Genomic DNA, 25653 nt, shown 5'->3' with positions numbered 1-25653 from the left:
CAATCCCTCCTCTGGGATGAGACTGTAACAGCTGTAAAAGGCATGTATTTATATGTCCCATCCATTTCATTTTTAAGCTGTACTCTAACATAGATAAATGTGGAGGTGGGGAATGCAATAGTGCTTTTACACTTCACCTTGTCTCCCATGTATTTACTACTACTCAATAGACTTTTAACTCTTCTTATACACAATTCAAAGGTGGGTGAATGATCAGTCAGAGGTAGTGGTGCTCCTAGATGTCTGAAAATCACTTCTGAAGACCAGTTAAAATCAATTGAGATTTTTAGCTCATCAAATTCTTCATAGGTCACTGATACAGGTACTATTTCTATGGCGTCCACCCATCATCATTAATGAGACAATTAAAGGCAAAGGAAGCAAAAGGCCATTTAGGCAACATGTGTCCTTGTGGTGCAAATTGTGGTAATGTCTCATTACTGTGGACTGGAATAGTTGCCTATGGCAAAACAGCTCTGATGGATCTGGTGACATACCTAGCATCCATAAAGACCAATGGCTTTGCCCCAGAAAAGAATTTTTCCAACCTGTCTATGGACTTTTATTATAATGGTGTTATCACCATGGGGAGAAGATACAAATAAAAACAATGTAACAGAACATATAGCTAATAGCCAAAACACAATAACTGAAAGTGACATAGTATAACGGAATATGATAGATTAGATTAATATGTGAACTTAAAAACAAAATTAAATCTTAAAACAATCAGCAAATACAACATATGTGAAAGGATAGTCATAGTCAATAGAAGGTATCCACTTGAGCAATGAATCAGAAAGTTCTTTTTTTCAATTTTGATAACTTATGAAGTGGTTAACAGTAAATTACATATATCTTGTATTTAGAATTGCATTACAGAGACATCTTCATTATGGGGAGGGAAACAAACTAAAACAGTTAAAATAAATAAGGTAATAGAATCTGAAAAGGCTTAAAATTCACCTCCAGACTCTTTGAGGTTCCTTTCCCTCCCAAGTACCATCATTCATCTAGATGCCTTTGTCCATACCTCTGGGGTCCCCCATTCTGAGGGGGGTTCCCACACTGAGTATAGATGTGTGGGTGTGAGTTTTGATTTGCCTCATTCAAATTACTATTCCTCCTATTATTATCATTATTCCTGAAGCTACTGTTTCTATTTTCCTGATTTCTCTTCTTACAATTCATAATTTCATGACCCACCTTTCCACAAAAATAACATGTTAGTAGTTGTTTTGTGGATTCTTATAAGGGAGCTATGACCTCTCCCTGATTTGCCTTTACAACTGTTTCAGTTAATTCTTTTATTTCCTTCCTTAATGTCTCCATTAAAAAAGTGTTCTCTTTCTCCTTTTCCTTATGTCCCTCAAAGGCATAAACTGCCATTCTTTTAATTCTTCAAGGTCCATATTAGGCCACTTTGGACAACTAGTCATAAAATAATTCCTAACTACCTTACAACTGTTATTCACAAATGGAATCCTGATTTGTCTAATAGCTCTTCACCTCCCAGCTCAATGAGCCTATCCATAAACTGAGAGGGATTTTCATTATCTTCCTGCTTTAGATGTTGGAATTTAGTCCATGTACCAGGCCTATCAGAACAAGCTCTCATTGCTTTTAGTAATGCATTTCTAGCCTGGCATAGTTGTAAGTAATATTGCTCTGAATTTGGATCCCATTTGGGATCTTCAGTTGGCCAATGAGCCTGATTAACAAGAAAAATAATCTTATTTCTTTCCCCTTCTGTTAGCAAGGCCTGGAGAAAATCTTCCACATCAATCCATGTGGGATTATATGTGCGGAAAATGCTTTCAAACTTACTCATGACTACAATGAGTTCATTTTCAAAGTAAAGAGTTTTTTCTCTGAATCTCCTGAATCTCTCAATATCTTGTGGAGGGAAAGGTATAATGTCTTATATTCACTAAGGTCCCACATCTATTATAAGTAGGAACAGGCCTTTATTAAATCATCTGTGATAAGTGCTGCTTGGCCTGTTGTCTGGGTTGCAATGGAATGGGTTGTAGTGGGTGTTGTTGTGGAGTAGTTAGGGGAAGGGGGAGGAGTAGGTGAACAGAGAAGGAGGGGTTGGTCAGGGGGTGGGGAGGCAGAGCGAAAGAATCAGGGGTGGGTTGGGGTGGTGAAGAGGAGGGAGGTGGAACTGGGAGGCAGGGTGGAGAAGAACATGGGTAGAGCTGGGGGCGGAGAGAAGATCAAGGTTGGGGATTGGGAGAGGAATGAGAGAGAACTGATCAGGGGTGGGGAGGAGAAGGAGGAGGAGAGAGAATAGATTGAGCAAGGGAGGGTACAGGTTGTAGAGGAGAAGATATAGTAGGATACATGGGGTTGAGAGGAGGAAGAAGGATAGGGAAAAGGATGACCAAGAAAACAAGGAAAGGGATGGTTCAGATAGGGATAAGGGAAGATGGGTGGGTACTGGGTAGCGAGGAGGAGGAAATGTAATGGTAATGGGATTGAATCATATGGTAAGTGAGGGTAGAGAGGTAGATTGGGAGGAAAGGAGATGGAAAGAGTGGGGATGAAAGAGGTCTGACGGGGGAGGAGCCAAAGGGTTCAAGTCCTCCTTTGGGTCAGAAGGAGGAGAAACTTTCTCACAGTCCAGGTGGGATGATAGGGTGTGTTTCTTGCTAGATCTAATCAGGGGTTTAAAAGTAGGAACTAAAAGAATTAAGCCAGAATGGTCTGGTTCCAAAGAAAGAATGGTTTCCTCACTGAAGGGCATGGTTAATTTATCAGTATGATATGTCCACAAGAGCCAGTATTTATAATCTGTGGAGTCTTTATAGTCTTTGGGATATTTTTTCTAATGGCTAACTTTAAATCTTTTAAGCTCTTGAAGTCAAAGGAACCATATTTTGGCCAAGTATAGGACTTGTCTATGCAAAGTTTTTTAGCTTCTTTTTTTATCATCCAATCCTCCTTAGGAAGATTCCAAGTATTTAAAAGCTTATGCAGAGATGAATCTTGAGGAATTTTTCCTGATTTCCCTTGAATTGTTGAAGTATTTCCCATATTATCTAGTCTCTCTGTCTTAATCTGTCTATTTAAGCTAGTCTAAGTATTGTTGAATGGTCAATTTACACAATGAAAGGTTCCTAAAATATAAAAATTTCTTCAATGTTACTGTGGAAGATAATGATAGTGGAGTTAAATAATAAGCTTATGTAAGACACTTAAGTAACTGTTGCACAGTATAATACCAATAATGAATATATACTTATTATAATTGTTGTATTAATCATTAAAAGTCAATAATAATAAACAAGTATTGATTATTAACAATTATTAACCATTAATAATAGTGATCAGTGATTAAGGTATTGATAATCAGTGATTATTATTTATAGTATTGTTAATATTATTGTGTTGTAAAATTATTATTTTTAATATTGCATTGAATTAATTTGGTTTGATTTTGGTTTGTTCAGTTTTATAAATTTGGTTATTAATTTAATTTAATATTATTGATATTTATTAATAATTATTTTATTCAAATGTATTCAATTTAATGTTATTATTTTAATGTAGTAGTAGTAGTATTTTAAATTGCCTGCAGTTTTTACTTCTCGCCTGTGGGTGGCACTTGTAAAGTAAGGAAGAGTCACCAGTCTGATTGACAGATCAGTCTGAGGAGCAGTGGAGGAGGAGCAGGAGACTCCTGACAGTTCTGAGGAGTGGATAGAACTCTGAAGCCAATGGCCAAGGTCTTCCAGACTGGGAAGGGAAGGGGAAGGAGTATTTTCCTGAAGCTGAGAAAGAGCTCAACCAGTTGGGACCTGACTCTATTCAGAGAGCCTCAATACCTCTACTGAGATTCAATTAACAACTATATGATTCTCTACAGGAATTTTGTTGAACTCACTATGGCCTGAACCAATCTGAATCCTACCTCAGGGATTTCTCTCCCTTACTCATCCCTTGAATTCAACATTAGGATTTAGTTAGACCATAAGTATAGGGATAAAGAAACAGCTGGTGAAGAAGAGGGCCAAGGCCCAGAAGCCTCTGGCCTCCAAACTCTGAAAACCAATCTGCAAGGGGGACAGACCATAGGGCTGCCCTTCACCCACTTACCCCTTTCCTCTCATTCCTCTGCCATTTACCTTCTCCATTTGATATAAAAATAAATTATATTTGAAATATTTAGATCAGGGTTTGGGCCTGTCTTTAAATAACAAATTTAGGATTAGGATCAATAGTTTGAGACAGGATTTTAATCCTGTCATTGTCTGATGATAAACCAGAACTGGGTTTGTCATACTTTCACAGTGAGGGGATCTGATTCTGAACCTCTGTGACCCAGTGCCATTGATTAAGAAATACTATCATCTCTCCTTGCCAGTTGGTGCCATATCTTAACCCTAAAGGATGTCAGTTAAAGTGCCTGTGTGAAGTGAATCTATAAAGTAACATCGTGCCTCACTCAGATAGACTTAGCCTCAGGGGCCCTGAGCTTCTCTGAGGAAGGCATATTGCCACTTTTACTGAGATAACTGGATTCATATCTGACTGGCCCTCACTTCTCCCTTTCAACATCTTACTGGAGTCACATCTTTCCAGTGAAGACAGTATCTGGTTTACCTGTCCTCATTAGTAATAGAGGAGAGGAATCCTCTACTCATTATCTACCCTTTTCCCTCCTCCATTACAGTTGGTACCCCAGATGATTAGTAGAAGAACCACTGTCAGTTAGTGACAGTTGAGAAAGACTAGGGTCAGGGGGAGTCATTTTAGAACAGAAGCCTAAGCTGAAAGCCATTACTGTCTACTCCAGGGGGGAAGGTGCATAGAGGTCAGTTTTAAAAGGCAACTTTTTTTACTGTGGGGAGTTTTTTGAGAAAAAAGGGTAGGAAATCAGGGTACATTAAACAAAAACATGTACCAAAGGTTTATAATCATCTATGTAGTGCTGCTCATGCTGGCACAGCTATATTTTTGGTTATATGGCATGATAACCAACATCATTTTTTATGATAACCAATATCATTTTTTATTTCTTGCCAGTGGTTCAGATAACAAAAATTTGGGAACAAATTATCTTTTGAGATTAAAAATCTGTGGCCAATGTTCCCAGCCATATATGGAACAACAATGATGGTATGTCAAATCTTTAATACCTTGAGAAAAGGGATCAAACTGATTTCGGGCAAATATAGCAACAATGACCCTACATTAGTAATGTTTCTCAATCAAATGGCCACCATGAATGAATTATATCAGGGGCTGATAACCAAAATTGACAAGATGGGAATGGGCAATGACACCACTAGGGCACTAGGGCACTAAGGGCACTGATAAGGACTGTGACAGGGGAAATGACACCACATCTACTCTAACCATTGGTCTCTGCAGACAAAGAAACATGCACTGAACCTACACATATTCAGGGTGCTGAAGGGTACAAAATATTCTTCCTTTGCAAGATTATTCAAAATTAAATGCAGACTTAGGGGTGGTCCATATAAAAATCCACCAACCCTTCTCAGCAATGGACTTAGAAGCATTTAAGAAAAGAATACCTAGATTCTGTAGCAATCCATTTCATTGTGTAAAGGATCTAAAACATAATTGTAGGCTTTATTAACTGAATTTTGCAGATACCAAAATACATTTACAGAAATTATTTACCCACATGAACAAGACCAATTTATAAGGAAGATCAGAGAAGATCAAAACTTACCACCTGGCCAGAATATTTGGGGGACATTGAGTTTTCTAATCCCCAAAATTTATCTTACCTGAAAAAAGCTAGAGAAGACCTCCTACAGGCTTTAAATCATTCTGTGTCCATCCAAATGGATGGGGAAATTTTGAGAGGATTCATCAAGAATCCAAAAAGCATTCCTTCCATCTATTTTGACAGGCTCTTAGAAAGTGCAGAATCCATATAAAGGATCCCTCAAGATAGCGAACAAATAGCACAACATGTTAAGAGGCATTTTCTGAGGGAATGTTGCAACACCATCAAAAATTTCTTTAAGAATTTCTGCCCTACATATGATTCCAGGACTTTACAAGAACTAAGGGACTCTGCTACTTATTTGCGTGAAGCAAAATCAGAACAACAGAAAGAGAAAGATGATCAGATGAGAAACGTAAAGCAGAAATTGGATGAGGCAAAGGAAACAAAAAAATTTAGCCACAATAAGAACATTCAATCCACCTAGACCCCAATACCAACAAAGTGGTTAAGTGACTCCAAAGAAATGCTTTTTGTGCAATAGACTGGGACACATTGTCAGATTCTGTCCTCAAAAATCACAATACAGACACAGAAATGAGAGATCAAGTTATAACAACAATTACAATCAATACAGGGGTAATAATAATACCTACAGAGTAAACAACTACTAAACAATGCCAAAACAAAATATTATGACCGTTGTGAACTAAGGACAAAAATACCCCTGAATTGGAAACAATGCAAAAAATCATAAAGGAACAAAAGTATTCTACAGTTGTAGTGAGTGGTAAAAAGGGGCATACCATCTGAAGCCAGGAAATAGCTTTGCCTAGTTCAAAACCTGTGAAGGGGTGCAAAACACATTCTAATGAGTACTCAGAGGGAAATTTATATCCTTGAGTTCATATATTAACAAATTAGGGAGGGCAGAGGTCAATGAATTGGTCATGCAAATTAAAAAGCTAGAAAGTGAACAAATTAAAAATCCTCAAATGAAGACTAGAGATCCTAAAAATCAATGGAGAAATTAATAAAATTGAAAGTCAAAGAACTATTGATTTAATAAATAAGACTAGAAGCTGGTACTTTGAAAAAACAAATAAAATAGACGAAGTACTGATACCTCTAACTAAAAAAAGGAAAGAATAAAATCAAATTGGCAGTATCCAAGATGAAAAGGGAGACCTCACCTCTAATGAAGAGGAAATTAGGGTAATCATTAAAAACTATTTTTCCCAATTATATGGCAACAAATATGGCAATCTAGGTGATATGGATGAATACTTACAAAAATATAAATTGACTAGACTAACAGAAAAAGAAATACGATTACCTAAACAACCCCATATCAGAAAAAGAAATTGAGCAAGCTATCAAAGAACTCCCTAAGAAAAAATCCCCAGCTCCAGATGGATTCACAAATGAATTCTATCAAACATTCAAAGAACAACTAATTCCAATATTATACAAACTATATGACAGAATAAGCAAAGGAGTTCTACCAAATTCATTTTACGACACAAATATGGTACTGATCCCAAAGCCAGGCAGGTCAAAAACAGAGAAAGAAAACTATAGACCAATCTCCTTGATGAATATAGATACAAAAATCTTAAATAGTGTAGTGATTAAAATAGTGGGAGTCATAAACTGTTACAGATAAAAGAGTGGTTGGCTTAAATTGTGACCGCAGAAAATATGGTTTCAAGACAGTGTCTTGTTTTAAATCAAATATAAAGTGGTCGCCAGGGAAAAATTCCCAAATATTAAATATACCCAAGTCAGCTGGGTTTTATAGAGATTTTAATTAATACAAATGAGGAATTAATGAAAGAGAGACAGAGAGACAGAGAGACAGAGAGGAAATAATGAGAAAAAGGGCTAGACCAGCCTAGGCCAGCATGAGCCAGCCTAGGCTGAAAACCCTAAGAGAGAGATCAGTCAGTCTTTTATCCACTCACCACAAGATTTGTCCAAGCAAGATTCTAGTATTCAGAGAGACACCAGCTGCCTTCTCTAATTCAGCTTTTCCCAGCTGAATCTCCAGAGAGAGTTCTTCTGAGACAGCCCCTTCTCTCAGCTTTTCATCTCTTTTTAAAGGGAATTTTCTCCAATGTCACCTCCCCTAAGTTCTCACATCTACCAATCACAGTAGACGTTTTCCATAGGACAGACCATTCTTAATTCACACCTGAGTAGATTAAGATCTCTGAGTAAGTTCTCACCTCTTTGCTCCTTATAAATTCACAAGTTGCCTGACCTTTATAGGTACTTAGCACCCTTTTTATTAGATCTAAAAATAGGCACAGCTTAAGAACTTTTGCCTTACTATAAGTATGGGTTTAAGTATTTTTCATTGTTCAGCAAGGAGTTTCTTCCCCTAAAGTATGCTTAAGTAGGGGTGGAGTAGAGTTCTCACAATCCTGACTAATTCCCTTCATTGTCTAAAGTGGAGAATGGTCTTAACCAAGTGTTCTGAAGTAGGGTCTGAGAATTTTTAAGGTTCACACTGGGAAACAATCTTCATAACAAAAACCTCTAACAAAGTTTAATTACTCAAATTTACAAAGAGCTAAATCAATTGTACCAAAAAAATCAAGCCATTCTTCAATTGATAAATGGGCAAGGGACATGAATAGGCAGTTTTCAGTTAAAGAAATCAAAACTATTAACAAGCACATGAAAAAGTGTTCAAAATCTCTTATAATCAGAGAGATACAAATCAAAACAACTCTGAGGTATCACCTCACACCTAGCAGACTGGCTAACATGACAGCAACAGAAAGTAGTGAGTGCTGGAGGGGATGTGGCAAAGCTGAGAAATTAATTCATCGCTGGGGGAGTTGTGAATTGATCCAACCATTCTGGAGGGCAATCTAGAACTATGCCCAAAGGGCGATAAAAGACTGTCTACCTTTTGACCCAGCTATAGCATTGCTGGGTTTGTACACCAAAGAGATAATAAGGAAAAAGACTTGTACAAGAATATTTATAGCTGCGCTCTTTGTGGTGGCAAAAAACTGGAAAATGAGTGGATGCCCTTCAATTGGGGAATGGCTGAGCAAATTGTGGTATATGTTGGTGATGGAATACTATTGTGCTCAAAGGAATAATAAAGTGGAGGAAGAATTCCATGGGAACTGGAACAACCTCCAGGAATTGATGCAGTGTGAGAGTAGCAGAACCAGGAAAACATTATGCACAGAGACTGATACACTGTGGTACAATTGAATGTAATGGACCTCGCCATTAGTGTCAGTGCAATGTCCCTGAACAATCTGCAGGGATCTATGAGAAAAAACACTATCCACATGCAGAGGAAATACTGTGGGATTAAAAACACCGAGATAAGGCAACTGGTTGACTACAGGGGCCGAGGGGATATGATTGGGGATATAGACTCTAAATGAACATCCCAGTGCAAATACCAACAACATGGAAATGGGTTCAGATCAAGGACATATGTGATACCCAGTGGAATTGCGTGTCAGCTAAGGGAGGGGTGGCGGGAGGGAAGGGAGGAAAAGAAAATAATTTTTTTATCCAAGAAATAATGTTTGAAATTGACCAAATAAAATTTAAGGAAAAAAATAAAAAATAAAAAAAAAGTCATCCTACTATTAAAAAAAATAAAATAAAAATGTATTGACAAAAAATAATAATAAAAAATAAACCTGAAAGAGGCAGTCAAGATGGCAGAGTATGAGCAGGGAAACTCAAAACCACCATGAAAACACTCTCCAACCAATTTTAAAGTAATGCCACAAAATGAACACAGGAGTGAAAGAACCACAAGGAGATAGAGTGAAGCAACTTTCATGAAGCTTGAAAGGAAGGCAGAGAACATCTGGGGCATTGGAGTGAGAGGGGAGCACAGCCAGCAGGAAGCTACAGCAAGGAGGAAAGAGCAAGCAAGCCCCACCCCTACCCAACATCTACTGTTCCAAGTTCTGAACCTGGGCCCAAGACAACATCCAGACCTTGAGACTCTGCCTGGGCCAACAGCAGTCCAATCCAACACAACCTTTAAAGTTCTAAGCAAACCTGTGGTGAGATTTGGATTTCCAGCCCAGGGCAGTCTGTGCTAAGCAACCTAATCTATGTGAGCCCAACACAAGACTAGGCCCAAGTCTGGGCTTGTGGACTTGATCCCAGTTTGAGACAGTTGGTAGACCTAGAGCTGGGCCCCTGATCTCTGGCAGAGGCAGCCCCCAGGGTGCTGGATTATGGAAGCCTGGTTGGTCCTTGCCAAAGCTCAAGGTAGAGACTCCATCCCTACCCCCCACCCCACCCCCAGGGCAGTCTGCAGTCAGTGCCTGACCAGATAAAGCCCAGAGTGAGACCAAAAGCTACACCCAAGCCTGAGGCTAGAATTTGAACCATCATCAGTCTAGGGGGCAGGAAGGCATGGTGATTAAATCAGCAGTGGGAGGTGGCTCTCAGAGCTCCCAGCCCAGAGGCCATCAGATCATCTTGGAAGAAGTAAAACTAGTAAAAATAAGGCTAAAGGTAGCATCAAGGAAGAAGTAAAATTTAAGCAAATGTCCTATCCTCCAAGAGAACAAAGCCTATGTTTAACATAAAAGTAAAAGTAAAGAAATTGGCTGGGAAAATAAACAACTTAAAAAAAAAACCCTAACCATAGAAAAAATGTATGGTGACAAAAAGCAAGGCATTGACACAGAAGGGGCCATTTAAAACAAAGCAAACACACACAAAAGCCTCAAATCAAAATATGAATTGGACTCAGATTCTGGAAGAGCTCAAAAAGGATTTCAAAAACCAATTAAGAGAAGCCGAGGAAAAATGGGGAAGAGAAATGAAAGTAATACAAGAAAAAATGTGCCAAATGAAAAAGGAGACTCAAAAGCTGACAAAAGAAAATCATTTCGTAAAAATTAGAATTGGGCAACTAGAAGCTAATGATTTCATGAGACATCAAGAAACAATAAAACAAAATAACTTTAAACAATATAAAATACCTGTGGGTAAAACTTACCAAAACAAAGCCAGCAATTATATGAACACAATTTCAAAACATTCTTCAAACAAATAACCTTAGACCTAAATAATTAGAAAAACATTCCTCATTGATAAGCTGAGCCAACATAGTGAAAATGACTCCTCACAAAATTATTTTACCTATTCAGTGCCACAGCAACTAAACTATCCAAAATTTATTTCATTGAATTAGAAAAAATAACAACAAAGTTCATCTTTGGAAAATAAATGGCCAAGAATATCGAGAGAATTAATGAAAAAAATATTGAAGAAGGAGGCTTAGCCATATTATATAAAAGCAATGCAAACAAGAAGGGAAACAACAAGAAAAAAATCTTACAGCAAGAATCTGACAAAAGACTCATTTCTCAAATATATAGAGAACTAAGTTAAATTTATAAGAATATAAAGCATTCCCCAATTGAAAAATGATCAAAGACAAAAACAGACAGATCTAGAGGAAGAAATTAAAACTATCCATGGTCAAATGGGAAAAAAAATGCTCCAAAGCACTAATGATTATAGAAATGCAAGTTAAAATAACTCTTGAGATATCATGTTATACCTATCAGATTGGCTAACATAACCAAAAACAAAAATGTTAGAGGGGATTTGGGAAAATTGGGACATTAATGCATTGTTGTGAACTGTGAAGTGATATATCCATTCTGGAGAGCAATATGGAACCAGGATCAAAGGGTCTCAAAACTCAAAACTCAAAACTCAAAAAAAAACTATTCTTTGACCCAACAATTGGGTCTATATAGCAAAAAGATTAGAGATAAGGGGAAAGGACCTACCTGTATCAAAATATTTTTAACAATTATTTTTATAGTGGCAAAGAACTAGAAACTGAAGGGAATTCCCCATTACTTGGGGAATGAATGAACAAGTTATGGCATATGGTTGTAATGGAATATAGGAACCATAAGGAATGATGAACAGGATAAGTTCAGAAAAAACTGGAAAGACACATGAACTAAAACAAAATAAAATGAGCTGAATCAGAATAATGTATACAGGAACAAAAATATAATGTGTGAAGTAAGTTTTATGTCTTTCTCAGAGAAAGCATTTGACTTGTTTCAATTAAAGTCAAGATCACCATACTGTTTTAAGTCACAAGGACCTTTTGGTTGGTTTATCTAAACCAGTGGTGGTGAGACACTGCATGCCATGCTCCCCTCCCCCTCCACTCTCCCCACCCAGACAAAAGAGGGAGAAAAGGAGGGGAGTGGCCCAGGTGCTCTCCCTATGGAAGGGAATAAGCACTCCCACTGGGCTGCTGGGCAGAGGGGAGGGGAGGTATGATGGAGAGGGGGAATGGAGCAGTTCCTCCAAAGTCTCTCTGCCTTTCTAGTAACTAACTCTGGCAGGCAAGGATGTGGGTACTCACAGAGGAGATCTCGGTGTGCCATATTTGGCACCCATGCCCTAAGTTCAACATCACAGATGTAAACAGTCCCAGAACAAGTCTAGGACAAGGTAATTGATAGCAGAACAAAAGGTTCCAATTCAAGGGCGATTTACAATTCAGTTACTTCTTTATCCCATGAAAGCACTAGAGGATGCAACTCTTCTTTGATGTATTTTATCTTATTTCCACTGAACTTAGAAATTCATGTTTATAGACTATGAAGTTACAAACTTCAAATCTGAAGTTGTAACAAGAGGAAGAGGAGGGGTAGTTTTTGCAATTAGGGACCTCTGAATTGATTACTGATCTTTTGAATTTAACTAATTTGCATTCCTGAAGAGCTAGAGGAGTGTCTACTTTCATGAAAGGAATAAAAACTGCTTCTTTTTCATGCCTGCTTTCTGACTCCAGTTTATTTTATAAGTGGAACATTCTTTGCTCAAATTCATATCCCACATACACAATGATCAACTGTGAAGGACCCAAAACATCATCGCAAAGGCTCTAAAGACAACAACAAGGAACTCATGATAAAAATGCTATCCCCAGGCAAAGAAAGAAATGTTGGTGTCCAAGTGCCAATCAAAGCATGCCATCTTCCATTATATTTCCTACATGAGATTTCTATTGTATATGTGATATGTGACTTCTATCATGACATAAGAATTTTGGAAATGTATATTACATGAAAGTAAAAATAGAACCCATATTAGACTATTGCCTCCTAGAGGTAGGAGAAAGGAGGGAGGAAGAAAACTCAAAATCTAAAATATCAAAAAACAATTGTCAAAATTTGTTTCTACGTGTAATTGAGAAAAGAAACAAAGAAAAAAACAAAAATAAAGGAGGGTTCTTCATGGTCAGGTATAGCAGCCATCTAGATGGCCTCTGAGGTAACTTCTACTTCTTAGATTCAAGATCTCTGAGCCTCCTGTTCCAGAAGCTATATTAGAACAGATCCAATCTCAGATCCTCCCAGATTCTTATAATCTCAAATCACTTTATCTTCTATAAATTACTCAATTCCTTACATACCATATGGCTGAAACTTCTCTCTCTTATCTTGATTCTCTAAATTTCTCATAACAGCTAAATCCCTTTCATATCAATTTTTATTTTAATTGTTCTCTCTTTAGTTTCTAAGACTATCAGTCACCCCTTGTTCCTTTTCTTGCCTTCTCAGTGAGTGAAGAAGGGGAAAGAAGAAGGGGGATAATTCAGAACTGAAAATAAAATTGAATTTTTAAAAATGAAAATAAGTTTTTTATTACTTTGTATTATTTTGTATATATGATATATAGATTATTTATGTACATATCCCATTCTCCAAGTACAATATAAATTCTTTAAAAGGTAAAAACTTTCAATTCTAAATTTTTGTATCCCCAGCACAGTGCCTTGTATATAATAGGCACTTAATATTTGTTGAATTGAAGGGATCTCAGAGGTTATGTAATTCAATCTATTTTTTTTAACTTGAATCTATAATTTAATTAGTATAAGTAGTAGTCAGTGGGAAATACCCTTGACTAATGCTGATCAGCAACTATTCTACAACCTATAGAGAGATGCTTAAAGAATTAAGAAGCTGGGAAAATTTTCCAGGGTCAAAAAACCATTACGTGTCAGAGAAAGGACTTGAACCAAATCCTCTTCACTCGTTCTATACATACCTGACCAAAATCCTCTTATGATATCCTGAGGAGTGGTTATTTAGTGATCTCAAACACTTCAAATGAGGGAGAACCTACTACTGCCTTTCAAAGTATTATGATGTTTTCTGATAGCTCAAAATTTTGCATTTTCCATTATATGAAGTTAAATATATGTCTGTAATGTAAAAAATAGACTCGAATACAGGACTACAATCCCCACAAGCCTTTGCTCCACTTCCCCAAAATGCTTTGTAATCTCACGGAAATTCTCAGGTGGGCCGAGATTGAGAAGGTATTTACCCTGGTGGCAAAGGTTTTTGGGTCTCTTTTTGGACTTCTGTTTTGGAGCAGATGCGGCTCTTTCCATAATGTAGGTGAGGTCTTGTCTAAGCCTCTGGCCTAGGCACGTTTTCCTTATCCTGTATTTTCTTTAATCCTTAATCCTTAATAAACCTCTAAAAAATATAATACTCCTTGCAGAGAGAAACTAATTTCTACCTGCCTAAGTCTCCCCTAAACTTTAATCTACAGTAACAACAATACCAGTTCTGTTTTATGAAACTAAGCTGAATAAATTTGATTTTTTTTGCCCATGTGACTGCTATCACCAAGAAATCTCCCATTCACATCTCTGCTCCAGTTTTAACATCCACAGTTCCTTCAAGTCTCCAATTCCCTCACCATTCCAATACCTTCTTAAACACATTCGGATGATTGGAATGTTCTTCCAAAATGAAACTTTCAAGAGTTGGATAGAGTACGCTTGATGTGAACTGACAAGAGAATATAATAGGATTTCTACCTCCATTGTTCTGAAAATTATAATAGCAGCTTTGGGGACTTCCACACTCACTGAGTTTGCAGTGATTAGCCACACTTCTACCAGCCTGTACCTTCAAAAATTTTGGTGTTTTTTTTTTTAATTCATATGTATGTCTTCATACTTATCAGTCTAAAATTTTATCTTACTAGATTTGGTCTATCATTCTAGACTGTTAAAACCTTTTTAGTTTCTGTCATCCAACTTCTTAGCAATTGTTCCTAGCTTTGTGTCATCTGCAAATTTCATCTATGCCTTTATCCAAGCAAATGATGACACCAAAGGTCAATTTCAGTTCCTTCCATCTTTAGGGCCATCAACTATCAAACCCAAATTAGATAACAGCTTAAAAGTATAGAAAAGAGATTGATAGGTAGCAGATTTAGATGTCTCTCATGATAACCTACCAAGATTCCCTCAGAATCCTTGATTCAAAATGTCTCTTTTTTATTTTCCCAGAAGGAAAAATAAAACACTATCCAAGATCCAGGGAAAATTTGCGTTTGATGATTTCTAACCACTTAAGCAATACCTACTGATTAATCCTAACAATACTGCTGAAGCCCACACATACTGGGTTTTCTTTCATCTCTATCTGTTTATCTCCTAGGACACTGGACATCAGAAATACTTAATACATACTAAATAATCACTGTATCTCACAGAACCATTTTGATATCTTAAGAAGAATTCTACTTCTGGAAATGTAGGTTTTAAATGATTAGATCTTGTTCTACAAAATTCTTAGGGAAAGGAGGAGCCAAGATGGAGACTTAGTAACAGCAAAAGTCAAAACCACATTGATTCTCCTTCCAAACTAATCTTTAAAAAGCACTTCAAAATGGCATGAATCAAAATCCAACAGCAAGGCTCTCCAGTGGAACGCAAGTTGAAATGTATGTAGAGAGTTGATTTTCACAGGATAAGGAGGAACTGGAAGAAAAACTGCACACAGGAGTGCTGACCAACCACCACCCCCACCTACTGAGTCAGAATCCAAAACCTGGACACAAGCCAACTTCGAGATCCCAGGACCCAGGTCACACCAACAAAAGAGCACATCAGGCCCACCCCCTTGAAGTCACAAGCCCTGGCACCATCCCACAATGAGATGTGAAAGTCCATAGTACTGGGCCCTTTCAAGCCTCTGCTGATGCAGTGAAGACTTAGCCCCAGGGCAAAATAGCTCACAGTGCCTAACCCTGTGAGCTGGCAGAAGACAGAATCAGCAAGCAGCTTTCAGAATTCCCAGTCCACAGGCAAAAAAAAAGGCCTGAAAAAATGAGCAAACAGCAGAAGAAACACTTAACCCTCAAAAATATCGATGAAAACAAAAAGCAAAGAACAGACCCAACTGAGGGTAATGAGATCCAAGCAACCACATGCAAAACTAAAAAAAAAAAAAAGAATTCAAAATCAAATAAGACAGATTGAAGAAGAATGGGGGAAAGAATTGAAAGTAATACAAAACAAAAATAAAAGCTTAAAAAGCAAAATTGGTCAACTGGGGAAAAAGGCACAAAAATGCAATGAAGAAAAAAATTTCTTTCAAAACAGAATTGGTCTGCTAGAAAAAGAGGCAAAAAAATCCAATGGAGAAAAGAGTGCCATAAAAAATAGAAAAGACCAAATAGAAAAGGAGGATCAAAAGGTCATGGAAGAAATTCAGTCTTTAAAAATTAGAATTGGGCAAATCAAAGCTAATGAATTCTCAAGACATCAAGAAACAATAAAACAAAATCAAAAGAAAAAGTAGAAATATGAAATATCTCATTAAAAAAACCTGACTTTAAGAATTATTGAACTACCTAAAAGTCATAACTCCCCCCCAAAAAAAATTCTTAGAGGAATTTTGGTTCTGACTACAATTATCCCAAATCCTAGAAGTATATTTTAATGAATATTATTATTTCACCCAGTTAAGTACCTAAATACAATAAAAAATTAATAATATTGATGATATTTCTGGTTCTTCTAAGGCTGATAATATACTTATATTTTATTCTTGAAGCCAGAAAAACAAAAAATCAAATTGTTATCATCAATTGACACAGTTTAAGGAACAATATGCAATTTGAAGATGATATCTACTTGAGGATGAAAAATGAAGTTGTTTGAAATTTTACTTACTAGAAAATGCCCATAATAATTGAAATTAAATTATGAGGTTGTTAGTAGTTTTATTACATCAGTGATGATAGAAAAGAAAGGAAAATGTAGGAAAATGTTGATTAGTTTAGTACCCTATATGTCATTTGATGGATTGAAGTTCACCAACAACAGAGGTTCCTCCAGGTAGCAATTTCCTGCCAGAAGAGCACCAGAGAGCAAGAGTAGTCCTTTGGTCTCATCTTATAAGTAGTTTTCTCCACCCACTGGCTCTCCCATGTCACATCTCAGGAACCAGTCATAGTTCCTTAATGTGTCTGGTACCACCCAGGGGGGGCAGTGCCTGTGGGATCAATATACTATCACATTGGTTTCAACTTCCTTTCTCTCAGGACCAGTCTATCCCTGCACATCTCAATGGTAAATGACCTCCAAGTCACTGATTGATTACATCAAAACAAAGCAGCATAATGGGGGGAGGAGTTCCCTTCCCACATGTCTATATTGAGAAATCAGAAACAGAACTCAGACTATTAACAAATCTAGACTTCCAGATTGGCTTGCACCAGAGAGGGGATGCAATTTCAGTAGTATAGGCACTTTCTTTAAAGAGAGATGGATGGGGCAGCTGGGTAGCTCAGTGGATTGAGAGCCAGGCCTAGAGACAGGAGGTCCTAGGTTCAAATCTGGCCTCAGACACTTCCCAGCTGTGTGATCCTGGGCAAGTCACTTGACCCCCATTGCCTAGCCCTTACCACTCTTCTGCCTTGGAGCCAATACACAGTATTGACTCCAAGATGGAAGGTAAGGGTTTAAAATAAATAAAACAAAGAGAGATGGAGTCATTTGTTAACATACCTTCTTGGCACAATCTCCAGAGAAGCATAATGTTTGAGAAGAAAGACAGTGCTGATGACTTAGCAGCTAATAGTACCAAATAAGGATAAGAGGAGATATGAGGCAAAAAAAGCAAAAGATAAAAAGTCAACATCAGGTCCCCTAGCTATTAACTTACCATCCACTGCCAGTACACCAACTCCATATGCTTCCACTCCAGAAAAGCTTCCAGGCATGAGTTTTCTGATTCCAACTCCTGCAACAGCTAAAAGAGAAATGGAAGCCCTGAATGAGAAAAGGGAAAACTCAGGGATCACCTAAGCAGACCATCATCCTCTCAATCACCCAGACTCCCAACCCACTACCCACCTTAGTAGCCTAACAGTTTACTTTTACATCTATAATAAATGCTCCATTCTCTTTCTGACATTGGCACCCTGATACAGGCCCTTGATTCCTCACAACTGGACTAATGTAATAATCAGCTGAATTGTATCCCTGTTTCTGCCCACTCCAGATCATCTTTCATTCAGTTTTCATAATGATTATCCTAAAACTCGGGTCTGATCATGCCATCCCCCTATTCAATAAGTGCCAGTGGTTACCTATTGCTTCCAGGATCAAATACAAAATCCACTGCGTGGTACTCAATCAAAGCATTTCATAACCCTGTCCCCTCTCATCTTTCCAGTCCAATATTGAGTTATACAGTGACTCTGGTCTCCTTGCTTGTTTCTCTCACCAGATTTCCCATCTTCCAACTCCAGACATTTTCCCAGGCTCTCCCAATGCCTGGAATTTTCTTCTTCCTCATCTCCACCTCCTGGTTTTCTTCACGACAAGAAGTCTTTCCAAGGCCCCTTAATCTTCATGCCTTCACTCTAAGATTACCCCAGTATATATAGATATAGATATAGATATAGATATAGATATAGACATATAGACATATAGACATATAGGCATATATAGATATATAGATATAGATATAGATATAGATATAGATATAGACATATAGACATATAGACATAGAGACATATATAGATATAGATATAGATAGATAGTTTGTTTAACCAAAGGTGTTGGCATGTCATTTCTCACATTCAACAATGATCTCCTTGAAAACAAGAGATTGTTTTTTGCCTTTCTTTAAATCCCTAGCACTATGTCTGGCACATGCTAAGTGCTCAGAAAAATGCTGATGGCTTGGCCATAAAGGAACTTTTTATTGAGTGGATATAATATGTACAGAAATAAATGCAAAATAAAAGAAAATAATATAGACATCTGGTCAAATGACCAACAAGATGGAGGACTAAACAATTTCTCTGATTCTAAAACCCTGTCTCAACTCTTTCTAAAAGAGGAATTGTCCCCCACTTCCCAGCTGTGTGACCCTGGGCAAGTCACTTGACCCCCATTGCCTAGCCCTTACCACTCTTCTGCCTTGGAGCCAATACACAGTATTGACTCCAAGATGGAAGGTAAGGGTTTAAAAAAAAAAAAAAGAGGAATTGTGCATCAGAGAGAAAGTGATTTCAGCTGTCTCAATAATCTAGGGTACCAAGAACCCAAACAACATAAAAACTCACTGAAGTAATAGCATAAAAAGCCAATGATCCCTAACAACTAATTCACTCTCACTCAATATGTCCTATTCCACTACCTACCATGCTCTGGGCAACAGGGCTTCATAAGTCTACCTTCATAAGTCTAATAAGGCTTCATAGAACTCAATTCTAACCTTTGAACCCCCTGTCCCCAACTCCAATTAGTTTCAGACACTCAAACTCAAACAAGCAAAAACTAGTTTGTACTGTGATAGTAGCACTCTGCCACTGAATCAAAGAAATGAGGAAAATAGGAAATGGGGACAGGACATGTGAGTAGCCAAATCACATTTTATTAAGCTTGGGTTATTATCAGCATCCAAAAGTAACTTGGGGCAGAGAACAAGGGTGGTAAAATGTTGAGTTAACCAGCTTGGGAGGAGCTGAGACTCTTATATTAGACTAGAATAAAGTCCATGAAAGGAAAGGGAGTTAGAAAATTAACAATAGGACAAAACTGGGGGGAAAGGGGTGGGGCAGGCCTGAAGTTACCAAAAATATCAAGAAAACAAATACTTAGAAAATAAGCAGATAAATCAGCAGGCTTGTTAATGGTAAAAGGAAACATAACCTCCAGATCAAGGAAAAGAATCTATAATTAAACAACGTAAGACAAAGAAATAACATTTTGACATCTGATGAGGCAGAAGACACTAAGGATGCCCAATAGGACATGTGTTATAAGATTAGACACAAGAACCAGTATTTTTTGTTTTGTTTTGTTTTTTCCTTTTAAACATTATTTTATTTGGTCATTTTCAAACATTATTCATTGAAAACAAAGATCATTTTCTTTTCCTCTTCCCCCTCCAAACACCCCTCCCATAGCTGACACACAATTCCGCTGGGTATCACATGTGTTTTTGATCCAAAACCATTCCCATGTTGTTGGTATTTGCATTAGGGTGTTCATTTGGAGACTCTCCTCAATCATATCCCCTTAACCCCTGTGGTTAAGCAGTTGCCTTTCCTCGGTGTTTTTATATTCCACAGTTTGTCCTCTGCTTATGGATAGTGTTTTTTTCTCCTAGATCCCTGCAGATTGTTCAGGATCACTGCATTGACACTAATGGAGAAGTCCATTACATCGACTGAACCACAGTGTATCCGTCTCTCTGTACAATGTACAAGAAACAAGGAGTTGGGCAGCCAGGTGGCTGGGTAGATTGAGAACCAGGCCCAGAGACGAGAGGTTCAAATCTAGCCTCAGATACTTCCTAGTTGTGTGATCCTGGGCAAAACATTTAATCCTGATTTCCTAGTGCCTTAGAACCAATGTATAGTATTAATTCTAAAATGGAAGATGAGTTGTTTTTTTTTTTTAAGAGAAAGAAAGAAAAAAAAAACAGAGAACAACTCTACATGCTATGAGATGGCAGAAAGGGTCCTTCTATTACAAATATCCAAAATTAGGCCCACCAAGTCTTCCCAGATTTGAATATAACTAAAAAGGGCAATTACACATGTTCTATATAACCCACTAGGTAAGACAGATCTATATTAGGACAGGGTTGTTACCCACAACAGTAATAAGACACTAAAAAAAAGCTAAAGGCACTAACATGAGTAAAGAGGGAAAAAATCTATAGTTGATGATTGATAAAATGATGACTTAACTTAGAAAATCCTTGGGAATCAAAAACAGAAACAAATTCAAATTAATACATTCAGGAAAGTAACAACTAACTAACAAAATAAACTGCAAAGCTGATTAGTACTTCTATATAGTAATAAAACTAGGAAGGAAATAATAAAATTCATAAAATATCTGGGAATCAACCAAAAAATATCTATATAGATACAATTACAAAATGTTCCTTAAAGAAATAAAGGGAAGTAGCTGGGTGGCTTAGTGGATTGAGAGCCAGGCCTAGAGAGAGGAGGAGGTTCTAGGTTCAAATCCAACCTCAGACACTTCCTAGCTGTGTGACCTGGGCAAGTCACTTAGCCCCCATTTCCTAGCCATTACCTTATTGCTTTAGAACCAATACATAAAATTTAAATAACTAAGGTATGTTAAATTGCATGGCTGGACTATAACAAAAATTAAAATACTATAAAACTAATATATAGATCTATTACCAAGTGAGCAAGGGGTAGTCAGAGCTGACAAAATAACAAAATTTACTTGGAGGAATAAAAAAAGAGAGCCTATGAAAGGAGATAATGAAAATAAGGAAAAATGAAGGAGAAATAGTACTTTCAGATCTCAAACTATTAAAAAATAGAAATCATTAGTGAAGAATTGAAGGAGTCCTAGATTTTTTTACTCTACTTGTTTAAAAAGCCAACATTCCTCTGCTTCATATAGGTGTTCTGCTTTTAAGAACTGTAAGGAAATAAGTAAATTACTAATGTATTGTTAAGATAAGGAATTTTAGAAAGGTGTCTCTGAAACAACAGAGTGGCTGAGGCAAAAGAGAGAGTTCTGGGCATGAGCTTGGAACTTTGGAACTCTATCTCTGCTGCTGACAGGAAAGAGAAAATTCTGGGATCATTTGGAAGGGTTTTCACTTTCCTTACTGTGAAATTACATCAAGGAGAAGAAATTGTCAGATCTGCTGAGAGCTGTTGTTAAGAGGAGTGTAACCGCCAAAACGTGGTTGCCAAAACTGTGTATGTTAAAAATTGTAAATGCCAAAACTATAAAGGTTTTGGCCAAACTGTAAAGATAAAGTTTAGTGTTTTGACTTTAAAATTTAAATAAGTGGTCGCCATGGGAAATTCCCAAATGTGAAAATACCCAAGTCAGCTGGAATTTATGGAGATTTTAATTAATATAAATGAAGGAATTAAGGGAAGGATAGAGAGAGAGAGAGAGAGAGAATAGCCAAGCAGCAGAAAAGGGTCTAGGCCAAAATGGCCACCATAAGATCACCACAAGATCGTCTCACCTAGCTTAAGGTTTTGGCTTCACTATAAGGTATGAGTTAGGGACTTTTCATTGTTCAATCAGGAATTTGCAACTTTATCTTCCCCTAAGGCACTGTCTGAGTAGGGTGGAGTAACTTTAAAAGTTCTCAATATATTCCTGATCAAGTACCTCCATTGTTAAAAATGGGGAATTGTTTAATCAAATCTTCTAAGTAGAGTCAGAGTAGTTTTAAAACTCACAGGAGAAAGACCAAAGGCCTGCTTGCCTGACCTCTGAGCCATCTCAGAATTATACTCTAGTCAGTTAGCCTCTGAGACACTGGGCTAACTGACTCCATTTACTTCGAGACACTTTTTACTACAAATAATTTATTCTCTTATATAAGAATTTAATTAGTTTTAGTCAGATAGCATTTTTATGGGTTTTTCGTAAATGATAAGGAGTTCAGAGTAGCTTCAAGAAACAGAAGACTGCTGTGAGGCAAATGTAGAAAAGTGGGTGGATATTTAGTTTTCCCTTTAGTGTGAAGGTTTCCGTGTTTCTAATCCTTATATTAATAATTTTTAAACATAAATAAATATATCTTTATAAGGAAAATACTCTCCAAGACAGTTTGTGTGCACTGAATCCAGTGGAGGAGGTCCTCAAATTGAACCTCCTTTTAAGGTGAAAAATTGAGGTATTCTGTAGTCATCAAGCAAAGTATCCCCCAGGATACCACCTTATTACTTCATTTATAGTCTTATTATTTCATAAGGTAAAATCTCTGCTGTTCACCAGATATGTTTTAGTTCCTTACAAACAGGGCACAAACACACACACATACACAAAACCAAACAAATTTTGAAACAGCAACAGAAAGAATTTTATTTTTGTTCACTGTTAATGGTAAAAAGAATTTTTTCCTCTCCTATAACTATTGTGAACACCTTGCTTTATGGTCACTCTTAACTGGGGAGAAAACAGGAAGAGATAGAATATCAATAGTCCACAGGTCCCCAACATCCATCCACAGCAGTGTTCAAAATGTAATATTCTTGTATAAAAAATATTCTGATTTTTAAAATAAATTTAGGGAACCTAAAGAAAGTAATAATCATAAAAAAAAATTTTCAAAATTGAAATGTTGAACAGAGTAGACAAGAAATAATTAGGAATAATTGAACTAAATGTTCAGTGTTTAATAAACCTGAAAAACATACATTACCTAAGGAAAGAACTTTCTATTTTACAAGAAATGCTGAGGAAACTGGAAATTAGTTTTGAAGACATTATGTTTAAGTCAACTTCTCATAATGTCAAAATAAATCAAAATGTATCTATAATCTCAATCACCTCATAAAAGTTTTAGAAAAGAACTAAATATATCACCACAGCTAAATAAAGTCTTAATTTTAAAAAGATTAAAGTGACAACAAAATATAAGGGAGATAATTTCTATTATAAGAAATTGAAAAGTTGTTACGATTTTTAAAGCAAATTTGTAAAGGTCTAATTTCTCAAACTTACAGAGAACTAAGTCAAATTTATAAGAAAATAAATCATTGCCCAATTGGCAAATAGTAAAAAGGTATGAATTTTCAGAGGAAGAAATTAGAGCTATCAATAATCAGATGAAAAAATGTTCTAAATCACTCTTGATTAGAGAAATGCAAATTAAAACAATTCTGAAGTACCATCTCACACCTATCAAATTGTCCAATATGACAGTAAAGGAAAGTGATAAACGTTGTAGGGGATGTGGCAAAATTGGGGCATTAATGTATTATTGGTGGAGTTGCAAACTAATCAAACCAATCTGAGAGACAATTTGGAACTATGGACAAAGGTCTATAGAACATTATAGAGATGCAATTAAGAAATATATGTTGATAAGATTTCAATAAGCTAAGGAATTTGTATGGTTGTCTCAGGCTGGAGAGTGGCTGAGAATGCTGTGCAAGGCTTAGAATTTGAAGAGAAAAGGGCAGAAAGAGTTCTGTGATGGTTAATCCTTGGTTGTTACAGGATTAGCTGCTTTTCCTCCCCCTCTCCCCCTCTTCCCCTCTCTCCCTCACTTTCTCTCTCTCCTTCCCTCCCTTCTTCTCTCTCTCTCTCTCTCTCTCTCTCTCTCTCTCTCTCTCTCTCTCTCTCTCTCTCTCTCTCTCTCTCTCTCTCTCTCTCCCTCCCTCCCCCCCCCTCTCTCTCCCTCCCTTCTCCCCTCCCTGTTTGTGAGGTGGCAGGTTAAGAGAAAGTTTTTCTCCACTGTGAGAAACACCAGGAAGAAAACTTGTTTATACCTGCCAGACCAGAAGACCTTGTTTGCCTTAGACTCTGAGGGAAACCTCTAGAGCCACACTCAGCTTTAGTGAGCTTAGCCAATTTTGCTCACTATCTTCATTAATTTGGAGACAACTTTAAGAAAGAGATAAATAAGGATTTAGTTAGATTATCATAGATTGTTTTGGGATTTTAATAAGAGTTAAGGAGCCATAGCGTAGCTCAGGTGAATTCCTGAGACCAAGAAGAAATTCGTTTTGCGACGAAAGTGGTGGGTTGGATTTATTTAGCTTTCTTTAGTGTTAAGGAACCTTTGACATATCCTTATTATCCTCAAACCTTTTTTATATAAATAAAAGTTCTAATTTTTGTAAAAAGGATCTCCAAGTCAGTTTGTGCACTGAGCCCTAAGGAGTGAAACTATGGATACTTTGTGAATATCTAGCAAAGTATATACAACAGTATCCTCCTTATTATCACATTCATTATCCTTATTATTTACAACATACCCTTTGATCCTACACCACTACTAGGTCTATATCCCAAACAGATCATAAAAAAAGGGGAAAGGATCTATTTGTACAAAAATATTTATAGCAGCTCTTTTTGTGGTGGCATAGAACTGGAAATTATGGAGATGTCCATCAATTTGGGAATACTTAAACAAATTGTGGCATATGATGGTGATGGAATACTACTATATTATAAGAAATAATGCAAGATGATTTCAGAAAAAGCTAGGAAGATCTATATGAACTCATGCAGAGCAAAATAAGCAGAACCAGAAGAACACTGTACACAGTAACAGGAATACTGTACAATGATCAACTGTGAAAGACTTAGCTGCTCTCAGCAACACAAGGACAATTCCGAAGTATTTATGACAAAGAATGCAATCTACCACCAGAGAAAAAACTGTTAAGAGTCAGATACAGATCAAAGCATACTATTTTTCACATTGGTTTAATAATGTTTCTATTTTGAGTTTATTTTGGTGTTAAATGAGTATTTTTCCTACTAAAATGGCCAATATGGAAGTATATTTTACATGATTATACATGCATAATCCATATTAAATTGGTTATCATCTCTAAGAAGGGGGAGAGAAAGGAAGGAGGGAGACAGTTTGGATCTTGAAATTTTGGAAAACATGTTGAAAATTGTTATCACATGTAATTGGGAAAATAAAATATCTTTGAAGAAAAAAAGAACAAGAAAGATGAGGTATTAATATACTGCAGGGAAAAAAATAAACATTTATTAAGCATTTAACCATGTGCCAGGCACTGAACTAAGCACTGGGGAAACAAAGAAAAACACAAGCCAATCCCTGCCCTCAAGAAGTTCAGTCTAATTAGAGCAA

The 25653-nt window shown here is 36.9% G+C and overlaps 1 protein-coding gene across 3 annotated transcripts in view; it reads right to left on the bottom strand.

The window, feature by feature from the left end:
* Positions 1-25653, bottom strand: part of TEDC1 (tubulin epsilon and delta complex 1) — a 109403-nt gene that overhangs the window by 53278 nt on the left and 30472 nt on the right. For all 3 annotated transcript variants that reach the window (XM_007473335.3, XM_007473336.3, XM_056811081.1), the window contains one exon: positions 17728-17814. In XM_007473335.3, coding sequence (XP_007473397.1) covers positions 17728-17814 — 87 coding nt within the window. The remainder of the gene's footprint in view (positions 1-17727; positions 17815-25653) is intronic.

The sequence above is a fragment of the Monodelphis domestica genome, chromosome 1 (genome assembly GCF_027887165.1).
Source record: "Monodelphis domestica isolate mMonDom1 chromosome 1, mMonDom1.pri, whole genome shotgun sequence".
Lineage (NCBI taxonomy): Eukaryota > Metazoa > Chordata > Mammalia > Didelphimorphia > Didelphidae > Monodelphis > Monodelphis domestica.
Note: the sequence above shows the minus strand (reverse complement) of the source record. Positions and strands in the feature narration are given on the sequence as shown.